General features: G+C 39.1%; 2 protein-coding genes across 2 annotated transcripts in view; one reads left to right on the forward strand and one right to left on the reverse strand.

The window, feature by feature from the left end:
* Positions 1-5531, forward strand: part of zanl (zonadhesin, like) — a 35339-nt gene extending 29808 nt beyond the window's left edge. Inside the window, exons 75-85 of the mRNA XM_072688583.1 lie at positions 825-1072; positions 1246-1375; positions 1486-1687; positions 2017-2178; positions 2319-2449; positions 3324-3526; positions 3888-4023; positions 4423-4566; positions 4669-4762; positions 5240-5298; positions 5403-5531. Coding sequence (XP_072544684.1) covers positions 825-1072; positions 1246-1375; positions 1486-1687; positions 2017-2178; positions 2319-2449; positions 3324-3526; positions 3888-4023; positions 4423-4566; positions 4669-4762; positions 5240-5298; positions 5403-5476 — 1583 coding nt within the window. The 3' untranslated portion in view covers positions 5477-5531. The remainder of the gene's footprint in view (positions 1-824; positions 1073-1245; positions 1376-1485; positions 1688-2016; positions 2179-2318; positions 2450-3323; positions 3527-3887; positions 4024-4422; positions 4567-4668; positions 4763-5239; positions 5299-5402) is intronic.
* A 226-nt stretch (positions 5532-5757) lies between these two features.
* trappc14 (trafficking protein particle complex subunit 14) lies at positions 5758-23038 on the reverse strand. The gene is made up of 10 exons (XM_072687746.1): positions 22289-23038; positions 19042-19137; positions 17661-17790; positions 17353-17439; positions 14891-15011; positions 14076-14223; positions 13213-13447; positions 11305-11441; positions 9843-10042; positions 5758-8872 (listed from the first exon to the last, which is right to left on the reverse strand). Exons 1-10 carry the CDS (start codon positions 22778-22780, stop codon positions 8719-8721), a joined length of 1800 nt encoding a protein of 599 aa, XP_072543847.1. The 5' UTR covers positions 22781-23038; the 3' UTR covers positions 5758-8718.
* Between the last annotated feature and the right edge of the window lie 804 nt (positions 23039-23842).

The following is a 23842-nucleotide window of genomic DNA, read 5'->3' on the forward strand; positions in this document are numbered from 1 at the left end:
AAATCTTAAAGATGCCCTAGAAACGTTGAGCTGTTGAGCACTGAGCAAATTGACTTCCTCTCTATATATAGCAATTATTTAACATGCTACCAAAATAACACTAGACCATCCATATTCAGGGCAGCTCTAATATCCAGTGAGCCTCACATTTAAAAACACCACAGAAGGACTTGCACTTAGTACATCCAATAACCATGTGTGTAAAACCAGTTAATACTCAGAGGCTTTAATATATATACACGATATGGACAAAATTATTGGGACACTTGCTCATTCAGGGTTTATTTTGTTTAAAATCAAGGATATTAAAAAATTGTTTATCCTGCTTTTGTTGGAGTGACATTCAGTGACAAGAGTGTTAGTAAGGTCAGGATGTTGGCTGATCAGCATCCCACCTTACCTCATCTCCAACTCCCCAACTCTCCCATAAATATTGGATGGGGAGCACCATCCTTCCGGAGTACACAGTTCTGATGCTCCACAGCTCAATACTGGAGGGCTTTATACCCCTCTAGTTTGTGCATGGCGTTAGTCATGGTGCCAAATATGTTTATGTTTATTTGCTCCAGAGTCCTATTATATTGGCAGTACTTCTCTTCAGAGACTAGATCATCTGTGTCAACAATGGATGAAGTTTCAAGTATCTGAATACAGTCATTAGAAGGGGTGTCCACAGACATTTGGAAATTCTTGCTTAGGTTTTATGTATAATCGGTGTCATACATATTATATATCATATATTATATTACATGTTCTATAGCTGTAGGCTACATACATTCAATAACCACCCCTCATATGCATTTCTTTCTCCTTCTCCTTCATAGGTTTTGGCAAGTGTGCAATTTCTGGAGATCCACACTACCGCACCTTTGACAGATTCAACCACCACTACCAGGGCGCATACACGTATGTTCTAACCATGGACCGTAATCTGCCCAGTAATCTCACGCCCCTTAAAGTCAGGGGCAAGAACGCCCGCAAAGGAGGCAACAACCGCATCTCTTACCTGCATGAGGTCTATGTGGATGTGTACGACATCAACATTCGCATACTTCAGATGAAGGTTCTACTGGTATGGGAGATCTGATTTTTTGTGCAAGATATAGATTACATTTACGTAGCCATATTGTGCTGTAATTAAAGTAATGAACTCTCAAATGATAAATATAAAAATATAACATGCAAAATCCAAAAAGTTATTTTGCTCTAATTCGTCCCCTTCTGGCACTGTTTGTCGTTCTCCAGGTTAATGGTGAGCGGGTTTATCCTCCTCTCAGCCCCAAACAGGGCATCAAGATTGCCATGAACTCTCGATACCTTCAGGTCTCCACGGACTTTGGCCTTACAGTGCGCTTTGATGGCAACATGCAAGGAGGTATGTGAAGGACAGAGACTCTAGGTCCCAACAGATCAACAGCGGCATGCATACACACAACTAGCATATACCATAGCCATGTCAGCACAATTTTCTTTCTCCCTGTACAGAGGTATTTCTTCCAAGCACCTACAAGTCTTTTGTTGGTGGCCTGTGTGGGAACTATGATGGTCGCACCAACAACGAGTACACGAAGCCTGATGGCACCCTCACTCGCACCCTCGGCGAGTTTGGAGACAGCTGGAGAGTGACTGACAGACAGGGGGAGGGCCTCCGCACATCAGAATTGCCAAAACCTCCTCGCTTGCACAAGTAATTAAACAATAGAGACTTTTAATAAACTTTTAATAACCCTGATTTCAGAAGAAAAAGAACAATCAATGAGCAGGTCTCCCAATACTTATGTCTTATGACTTATATATAGTTTATTTATTTAAAAAGCTAATGTAGTTACAGTAGCATGTAACCATACACTGCACACTACACACCCACGATATGCAATATTAGTAAGTCCAAATGAATTAGTTTGTTGAGTCATGTTTAACATTGCTTTTGTTTCATCCCTTCACTGTAATCCATGCCATTTAGCATTTCTTTATCCTTCACCCACTCACTAACCCCTTTGTTTCCCTTTGTCTCAGGAGAGAGGTGGAGGAGGATCTGGACTCTGGCTTTGAGACAGAAGGCTGCACAACGGCTAAGCTGGAAGAACTGAATGGGAATAATCAGTGTGGAGCTCTGAGTAACCCAGACGGCCCCTTCGCTGCCTGTCACTCAGTCATTGCGCCTGACATGTACCAAGAGTGAGTACAGTGTCCTGCACTACTGAAACAAATGCTGTAGTTACAAGAAAGCTCTTAGGAACTAGGTCCATTTTGAACATACAGTATTATTGGAAGGCTGTGTGAACACTGGTCTGACAGTGTGTCTGTGTTTGTTGCAGGGACTGTGTGTTTGACCTGTGTGCAGAGCAGGGCAGTCCCACACTGCGCTGTGAGAGCTATGCTGTGTACGCCCTGGCTTGTCAGGAGCAAGGAATAAATCTAGACTCTTGGAGACAACAACTGGAGTGTGGTATGTCAAACACGTACATACACACACATAAAGGAAAATTTAGGGACGCACCGGAAAACACTTTAGTTTAGAAAAAACACTAAACTGCTCACATTTAGCACTTCAGATGTGGCAAATACACAGCGGGAAAAAACAGCTTGGTCACGTGTAAACAATTCCGCTGTTTCTACCAGGGACATTAACTGAGTCCATATGAAAACACAGCATTATGCTACATTTTCAGTCATGCAAAAGAAGTTTAAAGGAGGATTATGTAGCTTTTTTACCATAAAATAGCCGCTTCAAATCATGCTGATGCTCTACTGACCTGAAAGAGGTAGAAGAGTTTCTTTATTGTTGCTACTCCAGGCTCCGCACACTGCTAACTGCATTACAGTCCACATGCTTCTTTCACTGTCAGTGATGGATCTGTATCTCTCAGCCTGTCCAGAAATGCATGTGTAAAGTGTGTTCTTTAGGAGTGGCAAATTACACTTCCTGTAGAGGAAACTGTAGAGAAAGCCCGGGAACAAGAAATACCCATTCTCAAATAATTCTTCTTTAAATGGTCTGTGGGCGAATTTCAGTTGTGGCAGAGAAACAAAACTGTGTCTTGTTCGGTTCGTTGTATTTGCTCAATAATTATACAGCAACCCTCTGTGTAGAATGGTGCATTTCTTGAATCTCCTTTTCAGCCAGGAATGTTATTTTGGGTGCATGACTAAGAAAACTGTGAATCTCAATAAAACACCATACACATCCTCACATTTAAAGGCACATGTACACACACACATTATATATATATATATATATATATAACATCTATGCAGCTTGATTTTTAGCTATGCTCACCAATGTCTTTGACTCTTTTTTTCTATGCATTGTGTGTGTATAGTTATGACATGTAGTGGCAACAGCAGCTACACCCCGTGTATGACTACATGCCCAGCTTCATGCGCTGACCTAGCAGCGCCCTCAGATTGTGAGCAGACTACTTGTGTGGAGGGATGTGAGTGTGCTCCTGGATTTGCCATGAGTGACACAGAATGCGTTCCTTTCAGTGACTGTGGATGCACCTATCTTGGACGCTATTACACGGTAAGTCCCCAGTTGTATGAGAGTGTATGTGTGAGAGTGTTGCCAGTAATCAGGTAAATATAATAAATCAATTGACGCTGTCACACAAAAACCTTGTATCTCTATTTTTGCAGTTTTAACGTGTTGTCAAAATTTGAATCTGGATGTTGTTCTTTACATTTTGTAAATATGTTATGATGAATACACCAGTAGAAATGCTCTTAAAAGACCTGGAATAAAACGTGAAAATGTAAAACTTTTTACTTCCAAAATTGAAATGATTTCCTAAATTTGCTGTTTTGGAGATACAGTGTTTTTGTACTGTATATATTAATCAGAACAACATGTCTAATTTGAATTTCCCTTTTTCTCATGCATACAGCTGAAGGAGATGTTTGTGACGGACGACTGTTCTCAGATCTGTGAATGTACTCCCACCGGTGCAGTTTGCCAATCCAAAGGCTGCACTGAAACACAAGTCTGCACCATCTACGAGACCAAACGTGATTGCTATAGAAGTGAGAGGACCTTCATTAATATTTCACATACCTTCTACTAGATAGGACTTGGGGTGAAAAAAAGATGTAAATGAACCTTGTAGAAGTGCTAACATGCACTCACAGGGCCTTATTAGCAACATGGACATTGCTGGTGCGCATTTAGAGAATGCAAGGTCTTCAGATCCAGACTTTGAATCCAGTTTCCAGTCCTGGATTTGTTAATCACTGGAAGTTAACGCTAACATGCCACCTTGTCAATGCCACTAACAGTGTTGAGAATGGTCCACCACCCAAATATCTGGCCAATAGCACTCCTATGGTCTGAAACTGATCAATGATGATCAAGTTAAAAGGGGTACTAATAAATTGTGCATGGCAGATGAATAACTTCACTTCATCTTCTTCTGTCTCTCTCAGCGAGTCCGTGTCTGAGCTCACCCTGTGAGAACGGAGGTACATGTATGGAATCATCTGATACTGCTTACTCTTGTACATGTCCAGAGGGCTTTGAGGGAACCAACTGTGAGATAGAGAAGATTGAACCTGAAGCAGGAGGTCTAGGTAATGTCCATTTTAGTATTTAGTGTGGAAGGCTCCAACTCAAACAATGGAGAAGTGTTATTTGCTGGACTAAAGTTCATGCTGTTGCTACTATTTCAACAGATACAACAACGCTTATTCTGATTGGCGTGCTGGTACCGCTTGGCATCATCATTACTATCACTACAATTGCATGCATCTGCAAAAAATCATCCAGGTAAGCCCAAAACTGCAAACAAAAAAATAACAAGGAAATGTACAGAATGTAAAGAACATGTCTAGAGGAGAGATAGCCAGCATGGTTTTGGATATTTGTGGGCCACAGGGCCCATGGTCCACCAAGTACAAATACCAATTTAATTAAAACTGTTGCAAACAGTTGTAGTTTAGCCTAATAATCACAGTTTCATTTCAAATCTGATCTGTTCGATCATAAATAGAAAACAGCAAAAATAGTGTCACTGTCCAGTAACTTACATATTACACTGTATTTGAAGTCTGTTTATTGTCACTGCCACCCAATAGCCTGTATCACCATTTTTTTTACCCTTTGCATGATTTGAAAATTCCAGTTTCCCTTTGCATTGTGTCTGTCTTTCATGATGAATGAAACAAAACAACATAAATGCTTCAACAAATACTTAAATAAATCTTAAATAAATGTATAATTAGAAATGTGGAATTCTCTCCTTAGGCACAGGAAAAACAGTTATGATACAACAAGTAGCCACAGTCTACAACTGAAAAATAAAGGTAAGTGTTATATTTTAATCTTAAAGTTCAATTATTTATAAATTGTTATACTGGACAGCATCCTTAAACAGCTTTTCATTAATGCACCTGATATTTCTCTACAGCTGTTCCCTATGAAAATTTGGATGGCTCTAGGAAGACTGTTGACAGCACAGTTTTACAAGCCTCCAGGTTTTGAAGCTGCAAGCCGCTCTGATTTAGGCATGATTTTATTGTTTATTTATTGACTTTTGAATGTGATGCTGTCAAAAAATAAGCATCTGAACAAGAGCAAGTATTCGCACATTTTAACATTTTGCAATCAAGATGTTGTAACTTATTTGTAAACTTTACTGTAATTGTTGCTGTAAGTTTCAGATGGTCTGTATATACCTTACACAAATGAACTATTTGTGGTGATTTGTGCTGTGCTAATCTATGAGGATTTTGTTTAAAGGAAATTGTAAGGAAAATGACAAATTATGCCCAAAGCCATTTATTCAGTTCTTCCAAGTGCAATAATCCAGTAGGAGAATACAACACACTTTCACAAACTTTAAACACTTTTTATGATTTAAACACTTTAAATAACAGGGTTCAAGTCAAAGCAACTTAACCAAAACTCTAAAACAAGGGTAAACGTTTCTAACAAACATTTGAAACCAGCAGTCAAATCGCTTTTGACATTCCATTTTCCTTTCCCAGAAACAATAAGTTACAACAACTGAAATAAAGTGCTTAGATAAAATAAAAACAATGTTCAACACATATTATAAAATGTTTCAATTTGATGTCTTTGACAAATTAAAAATAAAATATAAAAAATAAAATTATCAGTGTACAGAGCATGTTTTATGAAGTACTACTACGATCAACACCCATCCAAAGTCTGAAATAGCTGGACTACAATCTACTGGTTTATAACATTTGTTTTCTTGCAAAGTTGTCAAGCAAGTATTAAACAAGTCATAAGTAAGGGAACTCCAAGGAATTTTCACAAAGTAAGCTGCATTCGATGACAATACTAGTAAAACGTAAGGAGTAAGAACTTGAAATTTAACAAAGGTAAAATATCACAGTGCTGACAATGAAACAATAAGAGCGTAATGCATATTCCTATTGCATTCCTATCGTACCGGAGACATGGCATTATAATCCCATTGTCTAATTGGTCAGATTGTTCTGGGCGTCAGTCACATTGGTCAAATTTGAATTTACCTGATCACAGAGTACTGCAAAACAGGCTGGAACAAGGTAGATTCACTATATGAAAATTCAATGCTTACATTTCCAGATTTCTGCTAGTTGCAAGATTTAGCCCAACATGAACAGGCAACATGTACACACAAGCACAAACAGCCCACACACACACACACTGAACATTCAAAGGGTCCTGTGAAAATGTTAAATGATTGCAATGCAAAGCCTGTTGAGAGGCTTTAGAACTGTTATTTGATTATCAAGTCAGCTAAGAGGAATGTCCACATATGTCCTTCAGTGTCTGCTTCACAGCATGAAAAGATGTAATGATAACTTGACCCTTGGTCATCATTGCAGGGCAGGAGACACACACACACACACACACACACACACACACACACACACACACACACACACACACACACACACACACACACACACACACACATTATTAGAAGAAACTGCCCATTAATAAAGTCAGTATTCCTTACTTAAGGAGTTTGGGTAGACTTGCAATGTCCACCCTGAAATGTAATACATCATGTGCAGTCACTGTCTAGTGATGGCAACTAAATCCCAGTTATCCATTTTGGGAGTGCAAAGCGTGCACTGACTGAGTATGACACAAAGCATAAAACAGCAGGGAGAACATAAATCAAAATGGCAGCAGACAACACAACGCCTACCAGGACGAACAAGAAGTGACTCAATCAGTTCGCTTGGAGGCGTCAGCTCGAGTGTGTGTAAATGCCAAGCACTACGCACAAATCAGACAGTACAAGTTGGAAATAAAGGCATTAAATAAAACAGTTAAACTAAATTAAATGCTAAATTTAATTGGAAACTACCCATGTGTATCAAGCGCTTACATTATGGGATGCACTAGCAAACACACTACACAGCAAGTCTTCAGTTCCCAAACAAGCACAGGATTCCACAAAATGGTCTTTTTGGCCTTTAGGAGCGACTGTTTACAAGTTGTAAACGAGAGCCATCAATTCAACGTTGAGGAGAAAGTGAAACTAGGTGCCGCACACATTCAGCAGTTTGCATTTCAAGGTAAAACAACACCAAAATCTGAAGGATGCAACAGCAGCTTATAAAGGGAATGTAGGGACAAAAATGGACGGACTCAGTATGAAGGAAAAAAGCGAACAGGGACAGGGAATGTCGAGGCATATTCTGAGGTTTGGAGCAAAGGAATAAACAATCTTATATAAAAAAAAAAAGATGAAATAAATACATTTACATTCTGAAACAACTCAAAGGATTGTAAGTATCCACTGTAGGAAGTCAGTAGAAGAGCACATTGTAATACAAGAACAGTTGGTAAAACACATCGACTCAAGCAAACATCATAAACAAACTTTCAGGCAAGATAACTTGTTAATTCCCCATTCCTCAAACATCTATCTTTGCATACAGTGCAGTGTATGCTCAAGCTTGTGATAAACTGAGAAATTTAAGCACCACCCAAATCATCAAATCATACAACCCAGTGACTGAACTACTTTCAATATGTGGATTCCAATATGAGGATGGAGATATAGAACAATTCAAATGGCGACTTTACAGTAAAAGCACAAAATGTTAACTTTCAATGAAAGTCAATGTGAAATGATTATTCTGGAACATTTCTATTGGTCCATTCTTCCTGACTGCCAAATTCAAATTAAGTTTAAAAACATTATAATTAAAAATATATACACAAATAATAATAATATATATTGTATCTCAATGTTTTATGATTTAACTAACAACACTGACATGAATTCAATTCAATTTAGGCAGTTTTTTGTGTTCTTTACATGATGAATCTTTTTACATTGCCATTGAAAGTTAAGGTTTCTTCTTCCTCTTGTTAAGTTGTTTAATGTATATATACACACACACGTGTATGTGTGTGTGGCCATGTGTACGTATGTGTACTCGCATTTCAGCTGCCACTGAAAAAAGAATAGCTGCAGGCGTTTTGCGCTTAGATGAGAAGCTGGACCCTAATTTAGAGAATGTAAACAATTCATGAATACGAAACAAAATAAAAAACGTATCCTTAACCAGAGCTGAAACTAAAAAGACTACGTCTCTTCCATGACAATTCAAGTTTCATGACAATAGTTCACTACAACTACGACTTCAAAACTATTCAATATTCCAGTGTGACAATTCCTACTCTGTCCTATTCTTTGATGTGTGTTCATGTGTGTATATCATTGTGTGTGTGTGTATGTGTTTGCATGTTTAGTTGTGTGACTCCAGTACCAGCACCTTGCACTCTCGCTTGGCGATCTTGTCAAGTGACAGAATGTTCCGGTCTGGAGGGAGGTAGAGTGGTCGGCCCACTGGAGAGCCGACAGGAGGGGTTATCGCTCTCCGTTCCATAACACTGCCTGTCCTATGACCCGGGGAGAGAATGGAAAGACAGTGAGACACAAGAAAAAGCTCTTACAGCAGTGGAGCACAGGCTTTGGTGTTTTCCTTCGCCAACACACCTCAGCCAATTGTTTAGATCATTTAAAAGTAATGATACATTTATTAAGACACATGTTCCTTCACAAGCTTCAGGAAATGTATGGCAAAAATGAAAATGTGGCAAAAACATATTTGTTGAATTTTCAGCAAATTCAAATCCGTAAAAAAGTACTTTCTCTCTTACGTATGCACACTGATGAGGTGTTGCGTGAAAGTTCTGCACTTTGTACAGAATTTCTCCACTTGATTGACACAATGCTTTTGTTATCGTGTTATATAGGATCATTAAATTAGGTGTGTTAGGGCGGTGAAACCTTGCAGGACAGGGGTACTCTAGACTGGATTTTGATGGCAGGCGCCACGCTCAATATTACAAAGTACGGCCACGTCTACTAGCAGGTTTTGTTATTACATCAGCATCAGGTTATTGCAAACAGTATTACCACAGGGGATTAGTGGCTCAATAGCTCAAATGACTAATATTAACAATTTACATTTTTAGCAATTTAGAATATAGAAAATCTAATTTTCCAGGGCATGTCTTTAAATTTCTCCAAGTAAAATCAGTGCAACACAGTTACAGGGAACACAGTTATGAGAACTTCCCCATACACTAGTTCATCATTTTAACTTGACAAAATTATTTAATGTGAAAGTGAATGTAATTGGTTGTACTGGCCTAAACCACTATGAAAGGAACAATGTGAAGCAATATGAATAGGTTAGATTAACAACGGCCATTTTTCAATTCAAGCCTCAGAAATACTTTAATCAACGTAAGCATGCATATATGTACATAAGTATCAAAATCAAATCAAATCAAATCAAATTTTATTTGTCACATACATAGTCATACACAGTATGCTGATGGGTGTGCGTCCCTCACTCCATACCTGGTGAGGTGGGATTTGGAGGGTTGCTGATGTGAGAAGGACTGTGAGCGGCCCAGGCTCAAACTGGCCTGATGTCGGTCCAGTATGTCTCTGACAGCAGGACTGGATGGGCTGTTCTTGCGGGACAGCGGTCTGGCTTCAGGGGGAGGGTTGGAGACGGATGCTGTGAACTGCAGCTTTAGCTTCATGTGCTGACTTAGCTAAAAGAAAAGTCATTGTTATAGACGGTTATAAACGGTAAGCTAATATGCGGGTTCTGTTTTAATGAAACAATGCACAATGGAGTTCTTCTTCCACATTTGCACCAACAGGATCATGCAAATATGAATCCAAGCCCTAACATCCCTAAGAGCTTCCATATGAGTCTGCACTTCAGTTCCTCACACTCATACTTGCAAAAAAAAAATGACCATGTTTCATAAAGGACCTGTATGACTGCAAATTGTCTTCCCTTTTTTAGTTTGATTTAGTGTGTGAAAGCATTGTTAAACAGGTACAGCAAAGCAATGCTGCAAAAACAGCATTTTTTCACTCAATTATCAACTAACTCCTTTGTAGCTATCAGCTTTAAAATTTAGCTTGAGGTTGTTTTATATATTTGCTAATTAACAATGAGGACAATAAAGATGAATTGCTTGTTCAAAACATAAAAATGTGTCTTGTTTACTGTTTTAATGAGCTTTCCTGCAATTACAAAAAATAAATACAACATCTTTTACCTGTCATATTTTAAAACCAAGGATGTGCAAAGTGGCAGCAAAAAATATAAGAAAGGTAATTCAACTGGCCCTCAAGTTTTTCGGAAAAAAACAAAAAAGACAAAAAGAAACCAATGATGGACAGCGATTTTAGCTTTCAGTTTCAAAGTATTGTGTTACTGCTTCGTTTGTGTTGGTGAATTTTATTTTGGCTGGAGTCACGTCAACCCTTCTATGCTCAGGGTGTAACCATCAAGATTTCTCCTTTTTACACTCAGACCATTGTCCATATGAGGCTCCCAGGCCTCACACTTCAGAAATTTGCTCTTCACTCACACACCAGAGTGCTGTCTCTGTATATGTGCGGTCGTGTTGCCTTCTGGCTCTTTAATGGTTTTATCTACACACACTGTTCAAGTGGCAATACAACTATATTTTATACCTTTATGGTTAAACGACTATTAAATTAGCTGTCAACTAATTTGGTTGTTGATTTTAGTTGCCTTAGTAGATCAGTCGTTGCACCTCTACTACAGAGGTTTAATCTTGCCTATTCATGCAGAAGTGACAGGTAGACACAGGTAGACAAATGTAGACTTAGGAGTCTTTTCCAATGTCTATTATTGGTGTAGAGTGCTGTGTTTGCCCTGCTTTGGAAAACGGTGTGTTGTTACCCACTATGCTGAATCTAGTTTAAAACAAGTCATCAGTGTATTGTATTTTATAGTTTAGTAATCTAAAACTCATTTGCACACACTCCTTACCTCAAACAGGCCTGCTTTGAGGATCTGGAAGGCCACAGAGACAGAGAGAGTGCTGCCTTTGCGACAGTAACCAAGATTACTGAGAGGAGAATGACAAACTACTGCGTTTACTGCAGGGTCCTCCTTCTGACCACGGCCTAAGGATGGGATAAAGAAGAAAAAGATGAGACAATGAACTGCAAAACAATTGGACAAAATGAGAAGAGATGGGGCGAACAAGAGAGCGACAACTAATGAGCAATCTCCTGGGTCAGAACTATGCTTCAGACAGTTTTACAATGACGTGATGTCCAGTTTTAAACTGAACTTAGATTTTATTTTCCCCTTCCATCTCAGGGTTGTTATTACATATAGTTTATGTACGTAGTATAGGCAACACGCCTGATATAACATTAGCTCATCTGGCAGTTAGATACACACACAGAACACACACACATTCTCATTAATACAGTCACACCCAGAGCCATCTGGACAGAATCACCCCCAGAAACAATGTCCAATGCAATCATTATTATGCAGAGCACAAAATAGAAGCAATAAAATATTAATAGCTACATATACCTACAACACATATGTTTATACATACACATCTACTTTATATATAGGCCAAAAAACATAATAACATAATATATACACAGAAGCACTTTTTAAGAACACTACACTAACACTGGGTAGGGTCTACCTTTGCTTATAAAAACGGCCCCAATTGTTCATGGCATGGATTCCACAAGATGTTGGAAACATTCCTTTGAGACTCAAATCCCTTAATGGTAATGGTGACTGGGAGAGCTACTGAAGAAAACCAAACTCATTTCTCAAAATTAATGAAACCAGTTTAAGATTACTGAGATTAATGAAACCACTTAAGATTTGCTTTGTGACATGGTCAATCATCATGCAGGAAGACGCTGTTAGAAGATGGTTAAATTGTGGTCATGAAGGGATGCATGTGGTCAGCAACAACACTCAAATATGCTGTGCCATTTAAGCGATGACTGACTAGTATTAATGGACCCAAAAAGTGAAAACATTCCCCAAGCCATTCCACCACCTTCACCAGTCTGGAATGTTGACTCAAGGCAGGTTCAAGCTGTTGGCACTAAATTCTGACCCTACCATCTATGTGCCTGAGTGGAAATCAAGAGCCATTCAAACCAGTCTGGCCATTCTGCATCTACAGAACTGCTGCACTGGATGTTTTCTTTACTTCACCATTCTGATTAAATTCTAGAGGCTGTTGTCCTGAAAATACCAGGAGACCAGCAGCTCTAGAAATACTCAAACCAGCCTGTCTGGCACCAAAAATCATGCCATGCTCAAAATCACAGAGATCTGCATAATTTGATGCATTGAACTGCTGCCACACTGCTGAGTTTCTGAGCTGTGCACATGGCTGTGGTTAGTAACTGGCTGCATGGCTAAATACATTCATGGCTAAGTGTTTCATAATAGCTTATGTGAGTACACTACTATATTTATTACACAAGGCTACATTTCAAGTGCATGAAGCCACCCGATTCATTCTGACCCATGCAGCCCCTAACAGTGTTGTCTTTACAAAACACACATCACAGTAACTAGTGGATCTTGGAGGAAAAAATAACTACAGTAAAATGTAGGTCATGTGTCTTTTAACATGTTGTCTAAAACCTCTCACTCTCTACACCACTGTCTTTCTTTTCTGATAAAACTTCTCACCTTTCTCTGCATCCTGTTTCAGCAGTTCTCGCCGATTTCTTTCTTTCTCTTCTGTACATAAGTTCTTAACATCATTTAAGAAGCCCAAGCCTCAGCACAGCTATCTGGCTTGGCCATAGCCAAATATCTACACATTTAACAGTCGCTATTACGCATCAGTCAACCATATCATTAATCCCCACTCGCTACAGCTCTTAAATCAATCCTCACCCTCTGGTGTCCAGACAAGGCGCACAGCCAGGAAGTCCTGCAGGTTGTTGAGGAGTGTATAGCGGACTCTAAAGTGCTCCTGGGCTTTGACAGAGCTCGGGCAGCTGGCCGTCATAACAAAGCGTGGCCGGTCCAGTCTGATGCTGGGCAGACTGTAGTGGGTGTATATGGAGTTGGTGAAAGGCAGCTTGGAAGTAGACCATTGGAGAACTGCTACCAGTGGCACCTCTAGACCCTACAACATACAGAAATGTACATTTACTAGTTTTTGGAATACTACTACTGCTTCTAAAGCTAACACTACTATTAATAATGATAATAATGATCATTAGTTTTTTAACATGTTGTAATTTAACATAAATATAACAAAAATCAACAGAAACACAAATATCATGATTTATATGAAAAGTAACATTAACAAAATTACAGCACAATTACAGATTTATAAATAAATTAGGGATGCACAGATACAAGAGTTGTGTGTTGACGCTATCTGATATTTTCTATATCGTGATAACCACATTCTTTTAAAGAATTTTGGGCAGCTGCCGAACATTTAAATGAATCCAATATTGTATATCCATAGCAAATAGTATAGAAGTAAAAGTAAAAGAAACAATAAATTGGTGATATGCTAGCATGAACCCATTCTGCAACTAAAAATGCAATTTCTAAATTTGTAAGATTTACATAACCATAAGTAAGCCTGCCTGCTGTTTTGAGTGTTGTTTATAATACTACACATTTTCTCCTTAGCCTTGTTGCAGTTAGTGGCATGACTGAGGAATAATAAATAATATTTTAAAAATTAAAAAAAAAATTATAATAAACTTTGCAAACATCAGCTTATCCTTCACTCTGACCTCGTTTGAATCGTCTTGGGCCTGGTCACTGAGCTGCAGCTGAAACAGGAAGTTGTGCTCCTCCAGGGCACTGAGCATGCTGGGAAGGTGACTGGATTCACTATCCATCCTGTAAAAAGATGCCATGGCCACCTCGCCTGACTGATGGCTGAAGTAAATGTAAAGACAGTGGATCAAACACTTCAAACCAACCAATGCACAGTTACATACAGACACTTAATATATTTAAATATTTCTATGAACTGTGAATTAGGTTCATGTGACACTAACAATAAAAAAAAACAATTATGTATTTTAAGTTTATGTAAATTGAAAAGAGAAATGTGATTGGTATATTCAGCATAATATTTTACACAATGTAGAAGCAAACTGTTTTTTTTCTAAAATATCTATTTAAAAAATACAGGATGTTTCACCAGAGATCAATGATCCAACATGTCATGATATTAATAATACATTCTGTGTATCTGAAATTGGAGGAAAATAATCTGGGCAGATATACAGATTCCATTGTAGATAGGTCATGGAAAATGAGAAAATCAAGCAGCAAAAAAGTTAGCATAACGTGTTAGACATAATTTGACATTGGTCCTGATATTGCACACTGCAATGGCGATGCTGAAACGATATATGGTAAAGACCTATTTTCAAATGGTGAAAAACTATATATAAAAAGATCTGACAATACTCCCATACTCTGTCTGTGGGTTGCCTTTGTGCTGCCCTTTTCAGCACCTGTAGACACTCTGCTTATACATTTGCTCAGTTTACTAGTTAAACAATCATGTACAATGGGAACTTGAATGAGATCATACCACACATTGTCAACCAGCAGCACTGAGCCATCAGGCATCATAGGTAAATAGGAGGCGTTGAAGTTGGGCAGGATTCTGACATCGTGTACACACACGTCCTCCTGGGAGCTCCCATTTAACACTGCAAAATGCAAACAGGATGCGACATGCAGAGGGACAGCAGGTTGTATAAATTAAGCAGTTTTCATGTACCAAACTGTCATTATTCAGCTTTGCCATGGTAAATATAGCATAAGACTGCTGCGTTTAGCTTCCACAAAGGGTGCCGTCTCACAAACAATGGTGTCGCTCAGTACTACAGTATGGCAATGTTCTCCAGCTAAATCTATTTAGAACTCTTGTAACACAACACGGAACTTAAATCACTGATAAGATGGCTGAGTGTCAAGTAAAACCTCCTAAATGGAAAAACAGTTCACTCTCTACACTCCCTTGGTGACTGAGTGGAGAGGGTCTGGGGACGACTATTTCTAAGATAATGCAGAAGAATATTTCTCTCCTCCCTCATATCAGATATCCTCAGAGGGCCTGTTTAATAGCATGCACTCATTGATGGAGTGAAATTACACACTGCATGCATTCAGTTGCGCTTCTTTCTTCTTAGGAATATTGAAATATAACCACAGCTGCAGTTAATATCTCTCTCTCTGCGCAAACTATATGTTCGAAACAAGACTTTTCATTAAAGCCTATGAATTCTGACTTTTCATTCCATATTTTCCATTCTTATGTTAGCTGTGTTCAATATCTATAACACTGTGTCTTCAATGTTCTGCATTTTCCTGTAAAGTCACTATTTTCAGAATCAGAATCAGAATCAGAATCTCTTTATTTCACCAAGTATGTTACCCATACAAGGAATTTGTCTTGGTGAGAGCAACACGTATGACAAGTAACAAAGAAACACAGAACACAGTCTTAAACTAAAGGAAAATGACACTAAACAATAAATAGGGTAGGGGATAAATTAAAAAAAGTAGAAAGTACTAAAGGTAATAAAGGTAATAAAGAGCTGAAAAATATATTTACAGAAAAGAAAAGAACATCTGTACAGGTGTGCAAATAGTCATAGTGCAAAATAGGCAGAGTGCAAATAACTGTTCAGTCCGGTTTGGTACAGTTCAGTTGTAAGTTTAGAGGTTTACAGTGGGAGGTGACCACTGTGATTGAGGAGCGCTACAGCTCTGGGGAAGAAGCTGTTAGCATGACGTGTTGTGCTGGTTTTGATGGAGATAATTCTTTTCATTGAACAGCGACAATATACAGTAGCAGTCAAAAGCTTGGACACATCTAGTTGAATGTGTTCTGGTCATCATCTTAAAAATCCAAAGATCCAAATGTTAGGGTGAATATATATTTTATTTTATTAAATAAACAAAAGAACAGTTACAGTGGTATGCCAGGGTATAAATGGTATTGATGATTGTGATACCATGTATATTTGCTTAAAACCAGTACTGAAAAATATTTAATCAAACAGGGAATCCCACAAACGTGTTACTATTTTAAAAACCAAACAGTCAATTGTCACTCTGCCATTTGTATCAGGTGTATTATAAGATGATGACCAGCATACATTTAACCAGTCTGTCCAACCTTTGGACTGGTACTGTATATACACACACTATGAGGCCAAAATAACACCTCCTAATCATTGCAATCAGACATTTCATTCAGTCCCATTGCCACATATGTATAAAATCAAGCACATAGTGATGCAGTCTGCCTTTACACACATTGGGTAACATGACATGGATAGCATGGGTCGTTCTGAAGAGCCCACTGAATTCCAGTGTGGTTCTGTAATAGGATACCACTGCTGCAAAAAGCTAGTTGGTGACATTTTTCACCATCAACTGTGAGTGGTATTATTAGAAAAGTGGAAGCGTTTAAGAACCACAGCAACTCAGTCATGAAATGTCAGACCATGTAAAGTTACAAAGCAGGGCAGCAGAGCGCTGCGGCACATAGTGAATAACTGCAGAGATCCAAAACAGCTGTTAGAGCTGAAAGGGGGACCAACTCCATATTAATGCCTATGGATTTAGAACGGGATGTCAAAAAAGGTCATGTAGGTGTATTGTAAATGCAGCTCAGAATGTAATCCAGAATTGAAGCATTTGTACAATTGCTTTAAAATTAGTTTACTCACCAATAAATGTAATTATTGCTACATTTGATTACATGCTGAAAATTGATGTTTACTAAACAATTTGTTTATTTTTTGCTGTTCATTTGTTGCTGCACCAAACTTGTGGACTTAAACATGTGGACTTTGTGGATTGACTGGCGGTCAATATAATACTGTAGTGTTAAAAAGAAAGCACTGTGTTGCACCCTCGAACAGTGACTTTATGAAAAGTATTTAAATTCTGTGGCTTACATTTTGCATTGTGTAGTACAGTTACTGCCATGTTTTGTGAATCTGGCCCAGTAAAGAGTAAAGAAGCTTGCAAAAGCACCTTTAAGAACCGTCAGGTGTCGTCCAGACACGGTCATCTGCTGGCACTTTACTGTAGGCGGAGGAAGGACATTCAGGGTGGTGCTGACTAGGAGCAGAAATGGTAGAGAAAGAAAGACATTAACACTTTTCACAAGTCAATACCATTTAACTCTGCACTGCAAAATGCCAATCAATCTTAAAGCAGACCAAGATTCTGCAACAAAAAGGAAAGTTTTTTGCTAAAACAGAACTTCAACATCTAAAATGGTTTCTGAGTGATGTCATACTGTTCTGTTTTACTGAGGCCAGTGAAAAGTGAACGCTCACCCTGGGCTTTGAAGGTGTTGAGGTCCTGGCGAAAGGTTTGACAGGGGCTCTTCTGCTGAAGGATGCTGAGGTAGCCATGCTCCTGAATCTCAGCCTTCTCCTCTTCCTGCTTCCACACAGTCACTATAATCTGCACAAACCACAAGCGAAGTATAAACACACAAATAGCACCGCACCACACCACACCACACCCATGGGCAGCCTTTGGAGAAAAAGCTTTGTAAACAAGCTGCTACACTTTCAAGCTGGGGTAAGAAGCATTTGTTTTTGTTTTACCTCAAAAAAGCAAAATTTGTGGCCTTCTGACAAAAAAAAAATAAAAATCAAAGCTTCACTTATTTTGGCTGCTTTACGTCTCCGGACAGATCTGAGTAGCCTTGTAGGATAGGCTACATAGCCTATCCTAGATATATCTATCCCAGTCTTTAACACACTGCAACACAGTCACCCAGCTTTCTCCAGGAGGTTTTTTCTTCTCAGGTCAGCCTAGTATTAGCTTTTAGCCTTCTTAGCTTCGCTTTCATATTCTCCCGAAGTAGCCCTGAAAGGCTTTTGCTGGGAAGCTAGGTGTTCTTAAATTTTGGAGGGGTACATATAATCTATAAAAAATGGTATCTTCTATATACCAAACACATTATTCGGTACTCATTATGCTAGCCAAATCCCACTTCTGAAGCACATTTTAAAAAGTGTATTGGCATATTTTGCTAAATATCATTAGTATTGTTCTTTTGTGAATGTTCTTCTGACTGCAAAGACTCTTTAGGGGTCATGATTTACCCACTTTGATCTGGTCATTTCCTGTTCTGACTCCAATCTGATCCCTTTTATAATTATTACATGCAACTGTGTTGTTACAGCTTCTCTATTTGATACGATTCTTTATTAATATCATTCTTAATAAATATATATTTAGGATATATTGCAGGCAGTGGCATTTACTGACAATCCTTATCTCCACTCTGTTCTACTCTTAGCCTTTGTTTCTTATTATTGCTCTGTCTATATAATAACCCTCTCTGTCTGTGCTTTGAGCTCTGACGCCTGTTATAAGCAGACTTAAACGGATACATTTCAAATACCACAAAATCCTTTCAAAAACTAAGGAGCATTTTTGAGCTCCTAAATGTTCATTTTGTAAAACACTATTACTACTAAAATACTATTTTTTTTTATTTATTATTATTTTTTTTAATACGTTGCTGATACACTGCATCTGTACATTGAATAGAGCGCACAGCTTGTCTCTGAATGATGCTCTGGGGCCTTGGGACATTTACCTGCCACCTCTGAGCACAGTGCACAAAGTGATGAACTCAAAGACACAGCCACAATTACAACCTACTACTTCTGTTACATGCTGGTGATACATCACTCTTACCTTCACTTTGAGCGTGCTGACAGGGAGTTTATCCAAGGACACAGTCAGGGGGAAGATGACTTCATCATTCAGAACAACTGGCTCATCCGCAGGCGACTGAGTGACACAGTGCAAGTCAGAACAACAAACACAGAGCAAAGGTTGAGACATGTCAAAAACACCCATTTTTCTGCTCATTACAGACAAACATTAAGCATGTCTTTTAAGGAATTAAAGGGAAATTCAAGAGATTTATCCATACATTTCTTTTTCTGTTCATTTCTACAGTTATAGTCACCTTTATTTACTACTCAAAACCACCAGTGAACCTGCACATGTTTTTATACATAAGCTTGATAAAGGTAAATAAGTGTTGAAGAATCTGTGTGTATTTGTTTTAGGCTGTTGAAGGTTCTCCTCCAAGCGTGTTCAGCTATTGCGTAACAATGCGTTAGAGGTAGTTTGAGAAGACTTGAGAAATTACATGTTGCTCTATCACTGCTGTAGGGAACAATTCTGAATCTATTTTCGCTTGTTTATACTGTTTTTAATTCTTGTACAGTACAATGTAATTCTTCTCTACACATATACCAGCTTAGAAAGTCGGGGTCTACATTGTATTTAGAACACAAGGGTCCATTCTTATTTGCAAAGAATCGGTATGGCTGCAAGTTTTCACTCCAACCATGCAGGAGCTCACCTGATTTAACTAACTGGTTGATTAAAGCTTAGGCCAACAAGCAGAGTCAGGTGGCCTCTTGCTTGTACTTAAACACTTTCAGCCTTCAGAGTATTACTAACGAATCTGTAAAAACAGGTGATCCTTCTGACATCCAACCACATTCATATCGGTGTAAATTAATTCACCCACAACTATGCTAATTTTATGTTTGGGTTAAGATCAGTACCACACATTAATCACCACACCACACACCCCCACATCACACATTTTTTTGTTGAATGTTACTTTTCTATACTTGGGTATGTTGAATTATGTGCTTTTTTACTTTCATCCGACTATCCTTTATGGCCCCATACCATATCATACATTCAACTAAAGTACATTTTCATTTCACTTCAGACCACTCTAACAATTGAATTATGCAGAAATTTTGAAAAAGCTGCAGAATTAGCATTTCATTTGAGCCTCTTCTCCATTTTGCATGAACACTTGTATTGTACGGTTGCACATTAATGGAGCATGGTGTAGTCCTGCCACGTTACTCTTGCTTGGAGGAGTGCTTAGAAAAGGTTTGCACAGAGGGGTGTGACTACAGAGACTGCAGAGCAAACACTAAACCCAAGGTCAAGACTTCAATCAGCGAGATGTTCTTCTCTCTTGGGAAACCAATCCACAAGCGGATTCAGCGACATTCTATTACTCATATCTGAAGATGGTTATTATTAAAGACACACACTACTGCAAACATGCCACTGCTTATTATACAGTCTGTGAGGAGTTCTAAAATTTTGTCATTATATTAAGTTGGTTTAGTTGTCCATACCACAGTGCTACCTGAGGAACCATTTAGAGAACAATAAGCCCATTTATTCATATGTGATGGACTCTGTCTGAAGATGGGTATGAAAGTGTAAATATTGAAATTCCCAGCAGAGTTGGCTGAGACATCTCCAAGACATCACACAGAGATGTCAAAATTTTCCCAAAAATCTAGAGACGTCCTGCAACTCTGTCTTAGTCTGTGAACAAGGCACGTAGTTTCAATTAAAAATCTTCACATTAAGGATTTTATTGTCTGCTTATATTTGGTCTCAAAGCCACAGTTTGTTTTGTGTTTTATTATCCCTCTTATGGCGGACATAATAAAAAAATTATATTTACCATATTCACAAATTACAATTTTGCGATCTCTATTGATCTTTTAGAATAAAACACACTGTTTTTTTTTTTTATTCTAGCATCTATAAAGAAGATATATTTTTGTCTTAAACTTAATGATAAACTGTATTGTGTAAACATAACTATGAACAGTGTACAACAGAAAACACCCTAATTCTGTCTTTGTATTACATGCTTACCCTGACATTTACTTCTCTGTAAAGAAAGTCATGTTCTGGGTGTTGATTTTGCATGCCAGTAGGCACGGCTCTAATTAGCAGTCTCAGTGATGGAGGCGGAGTATGGGACTGCGGTCATTGTGCGGTGGTAGAGAGCTTAACAATGGCTTCAATGGGACAAAACTATACATGTTCAACTTTTCAAGTCTGTTTATGCTGAGAAGCAGATACAGTTACAAAAGAACATGGGGCAGACAAGCATGGCAGTACACACTAATGTTTAATGCAGAAACCGTCAAATTTAATGTGCACGTTTGCCACCACTAAGATGACAATTTTCCATTAGCTAATGTGGTTTTCAGTGGCATGTCCGAACAACACTATGTGAATAATTACATTTTATACCAGATCTCTGGTCTTGACATACACATTCAAAAAACATCCATTACGGACGTTACTGTTTGGATTATGGTTCTTTCAATAAAGATAAACTAAAGGCTTTTATTAGGCACACTGAGTAAATATCCAGTTTTCCTAGTGCAGGCTAGAAAAAGTAAGTGGACCTTTGAACCTCTAATTGGTAAGTGCTAATTGGCAAAAGCTGAGTTGGTTAAGATGAAATTATGATTTTAAAGGTGTTATTTTAATAGGAATTGTGATTTTACAGGTGCTCTTCTTTTCCAATAAAGTAACCAATAAAGGTTACAGATAAATCTGCTCTTCTCAGAAAAGATAGGTTTGTGTGAACCATGCCATGAGGCAAACAACTTTCAGAAAACCTTAACCTACATATTATAGAGATGCTATCTAACACATATATTATTTATAGCTACAGGAAATGTCTGGTGGAGGTGCTTTCTGATCAAGAGATCTACACCGTATTACATTCAAGGGTTCACTTACTTTTTTCAGCCTGCACTGTTCAAGTTTACTCCCTGGGCTTTATAAAGGACATGAACATTATACAACATGATGTGTGTGGGTCCTTTACATTAAAAATGACTTTCATATTTGCACTGTATGGGCCTAAGCAAACAGCACATTTCCAGCACTCACTTTTTAAAAGCTAGAGATAGGAGGTTATATTATATCGCATGTGATATTTTGAGACTGTTTGAGAAGGCAGTGTTTACAGAGGAAACGCCAACACTTCCGACTCGTCTAATACACACTAATAAGTTCAGACGATCTCCCACTGCAAATATCCGCTCTGTCATTTTGAGTTTCACTGCATTTTTCTGGGGCTCACCTGCAAAGGAGCCTTGCGGAACTCCCTCCCACCACCGGACGGGTTGTTGTGGATGAGGAGCGGTTTGCACTCCCTGAAGCCCCGGGCCCTGGAGCCCCCTCTAGACGCGCAGCCCCCCACTGCCGCCGCCGTCGCCGCCTCCTCGTCGTCCGTGTCCTCCACACACTCGTCGCCACTGCTCTGATAGTCGTGGTAAAGCGGCGCCGCTCGCTGCCTGCCGTCCCCCGGACACACACTGGCTACTGCGCACAGAGAGCTGGCCAGCTCCCGCCACGAGCGGCTACTGCTGCTGCTGCTGCCGCCGGGCTGCTCCGCGCCACCGTCCGCGGTGCTCTGCGAGCGTAGGACCAACAGGAAGCGCACCGTCTCGCCTAGGTAGAGGTGACTGCGGCGTGGGAGAGTGCGGTACCGAGCCGGGTCGGACAGGTCCGAAATGGGCACGGCAGGGAAATACATAAAATACTCGCACTGCGACTCCATCATCAGGACCATGGCTGCGTTATTATTCACTACCAGACCAGCTCAGATATCCGGTTAGCCTGAGCAGCTAGCAAAACACAACATACACCCTACCCTGCAATCGAACAGCCGAATCAGCCTTCTTTGTGTCTTGGAGGCGTCTCTGCACATTACAACAGCATAAAACAAATCCATATAAAAGATGTCCTGTCTAGTGCCATGTTGGTCCTCCAGCTCAGTACATTCAAACGAGCCTTCGGCTGCGTTAATCGAGCCCAGACACAATCGAGTCTAAGGCGCTGCATGAATACCAGGCAGGAGTAGTTGAACACCGAGAAAAGTAAACAACGTTGCGGTTATGCTATCAGTCGTGTGATTAGCACTGTGTTGAGGCTTATGTCGAGCCTAAATCTGAGCCTACCGCATACAAAGATAAAAAAATACTAATAACTGATTATGCCATATATTGTATATATTATAAGTTGATTATTTAAATAGCTCCCAAATCCAAGTACACTACAGCTTGTGTAGCCTGGAATCAAAATGGACTACTGTTTACATCTATTTTTTGCCCCTATTAAGCTGCAAATCATATAATATACGATATAATATCAGAAATGTGTTCTATCTCTCTAATGTCTTCTGGTTTTTGATTACATCAGCTTACAGGTAAAGGTGCGCGTATTTGTCATTGTATTATGTACAGCGAAATGTGTCCCACATTTTACCCATCTGTGGCAGTAAACACACACACACACACACACACACACACACACACACACACACACACACAGCTGTGGGCGGCTGAGGAGCAGAGAGGGTGAAGGGCCTACAGTGGCAGCTTGCCGAGCCCGGGTATCAAACCCACAACCCTGTCATCAATAGCCCGGAGCTCTTACCGCTGAGCCACCATTGCCCCACAAAAGAAAACAGCAGCAGGTGGAGCAGCAGAATCTTATCTCAAAATCGTATAATGTATATAAAATAATATTGTACCTGTGAAAAAGCTTTTACATAATTTCTAAAATAAATTAAAGTAAACTCATACAGACTTACTAAGACACTTGGCATACAAAACAAAAAAGTCAGGTTCAA

Source organism: Salminus brasiliensis, chromosome 9 (assembly GCF_030463535.1).
Source record: "Salminus brasiliensis chromosome 9, fSalBra1.hap2, whole genome shotgun sequence".
Lineage (NCBI taxonomy): Eukaryota > Metazoa > Chordata > Actinopteri > Characiformes > Bryconidae > Salminus > Salminus brasiliensis.

Excerpts from the sequence above, each read along its gene's own strand:
- trappc14 (XM_072687746.1), bottom strand. The coding sequence starts at position 22,780 with ATGGTCCTGATGATGGAGTCGCAGTGCGAGTATTTTATGTATTTCCCT. Across the intron at positions 11,442-13,212 it reads CCTTGTCTGGACACCAGAGG|GCCGTGGTCAGAAGGAGGAC; the intron begins GTGAGGATTGAT and ends TCCCATCCTTAG. Across the intron at positions 8,873-9,842 it reads TCCAAATCCCACCTCACCAG|GACAGGCAGTGTTATGGAAC; the intron begins GTATGGAGTGAG and ends CCCGGGTCATAG.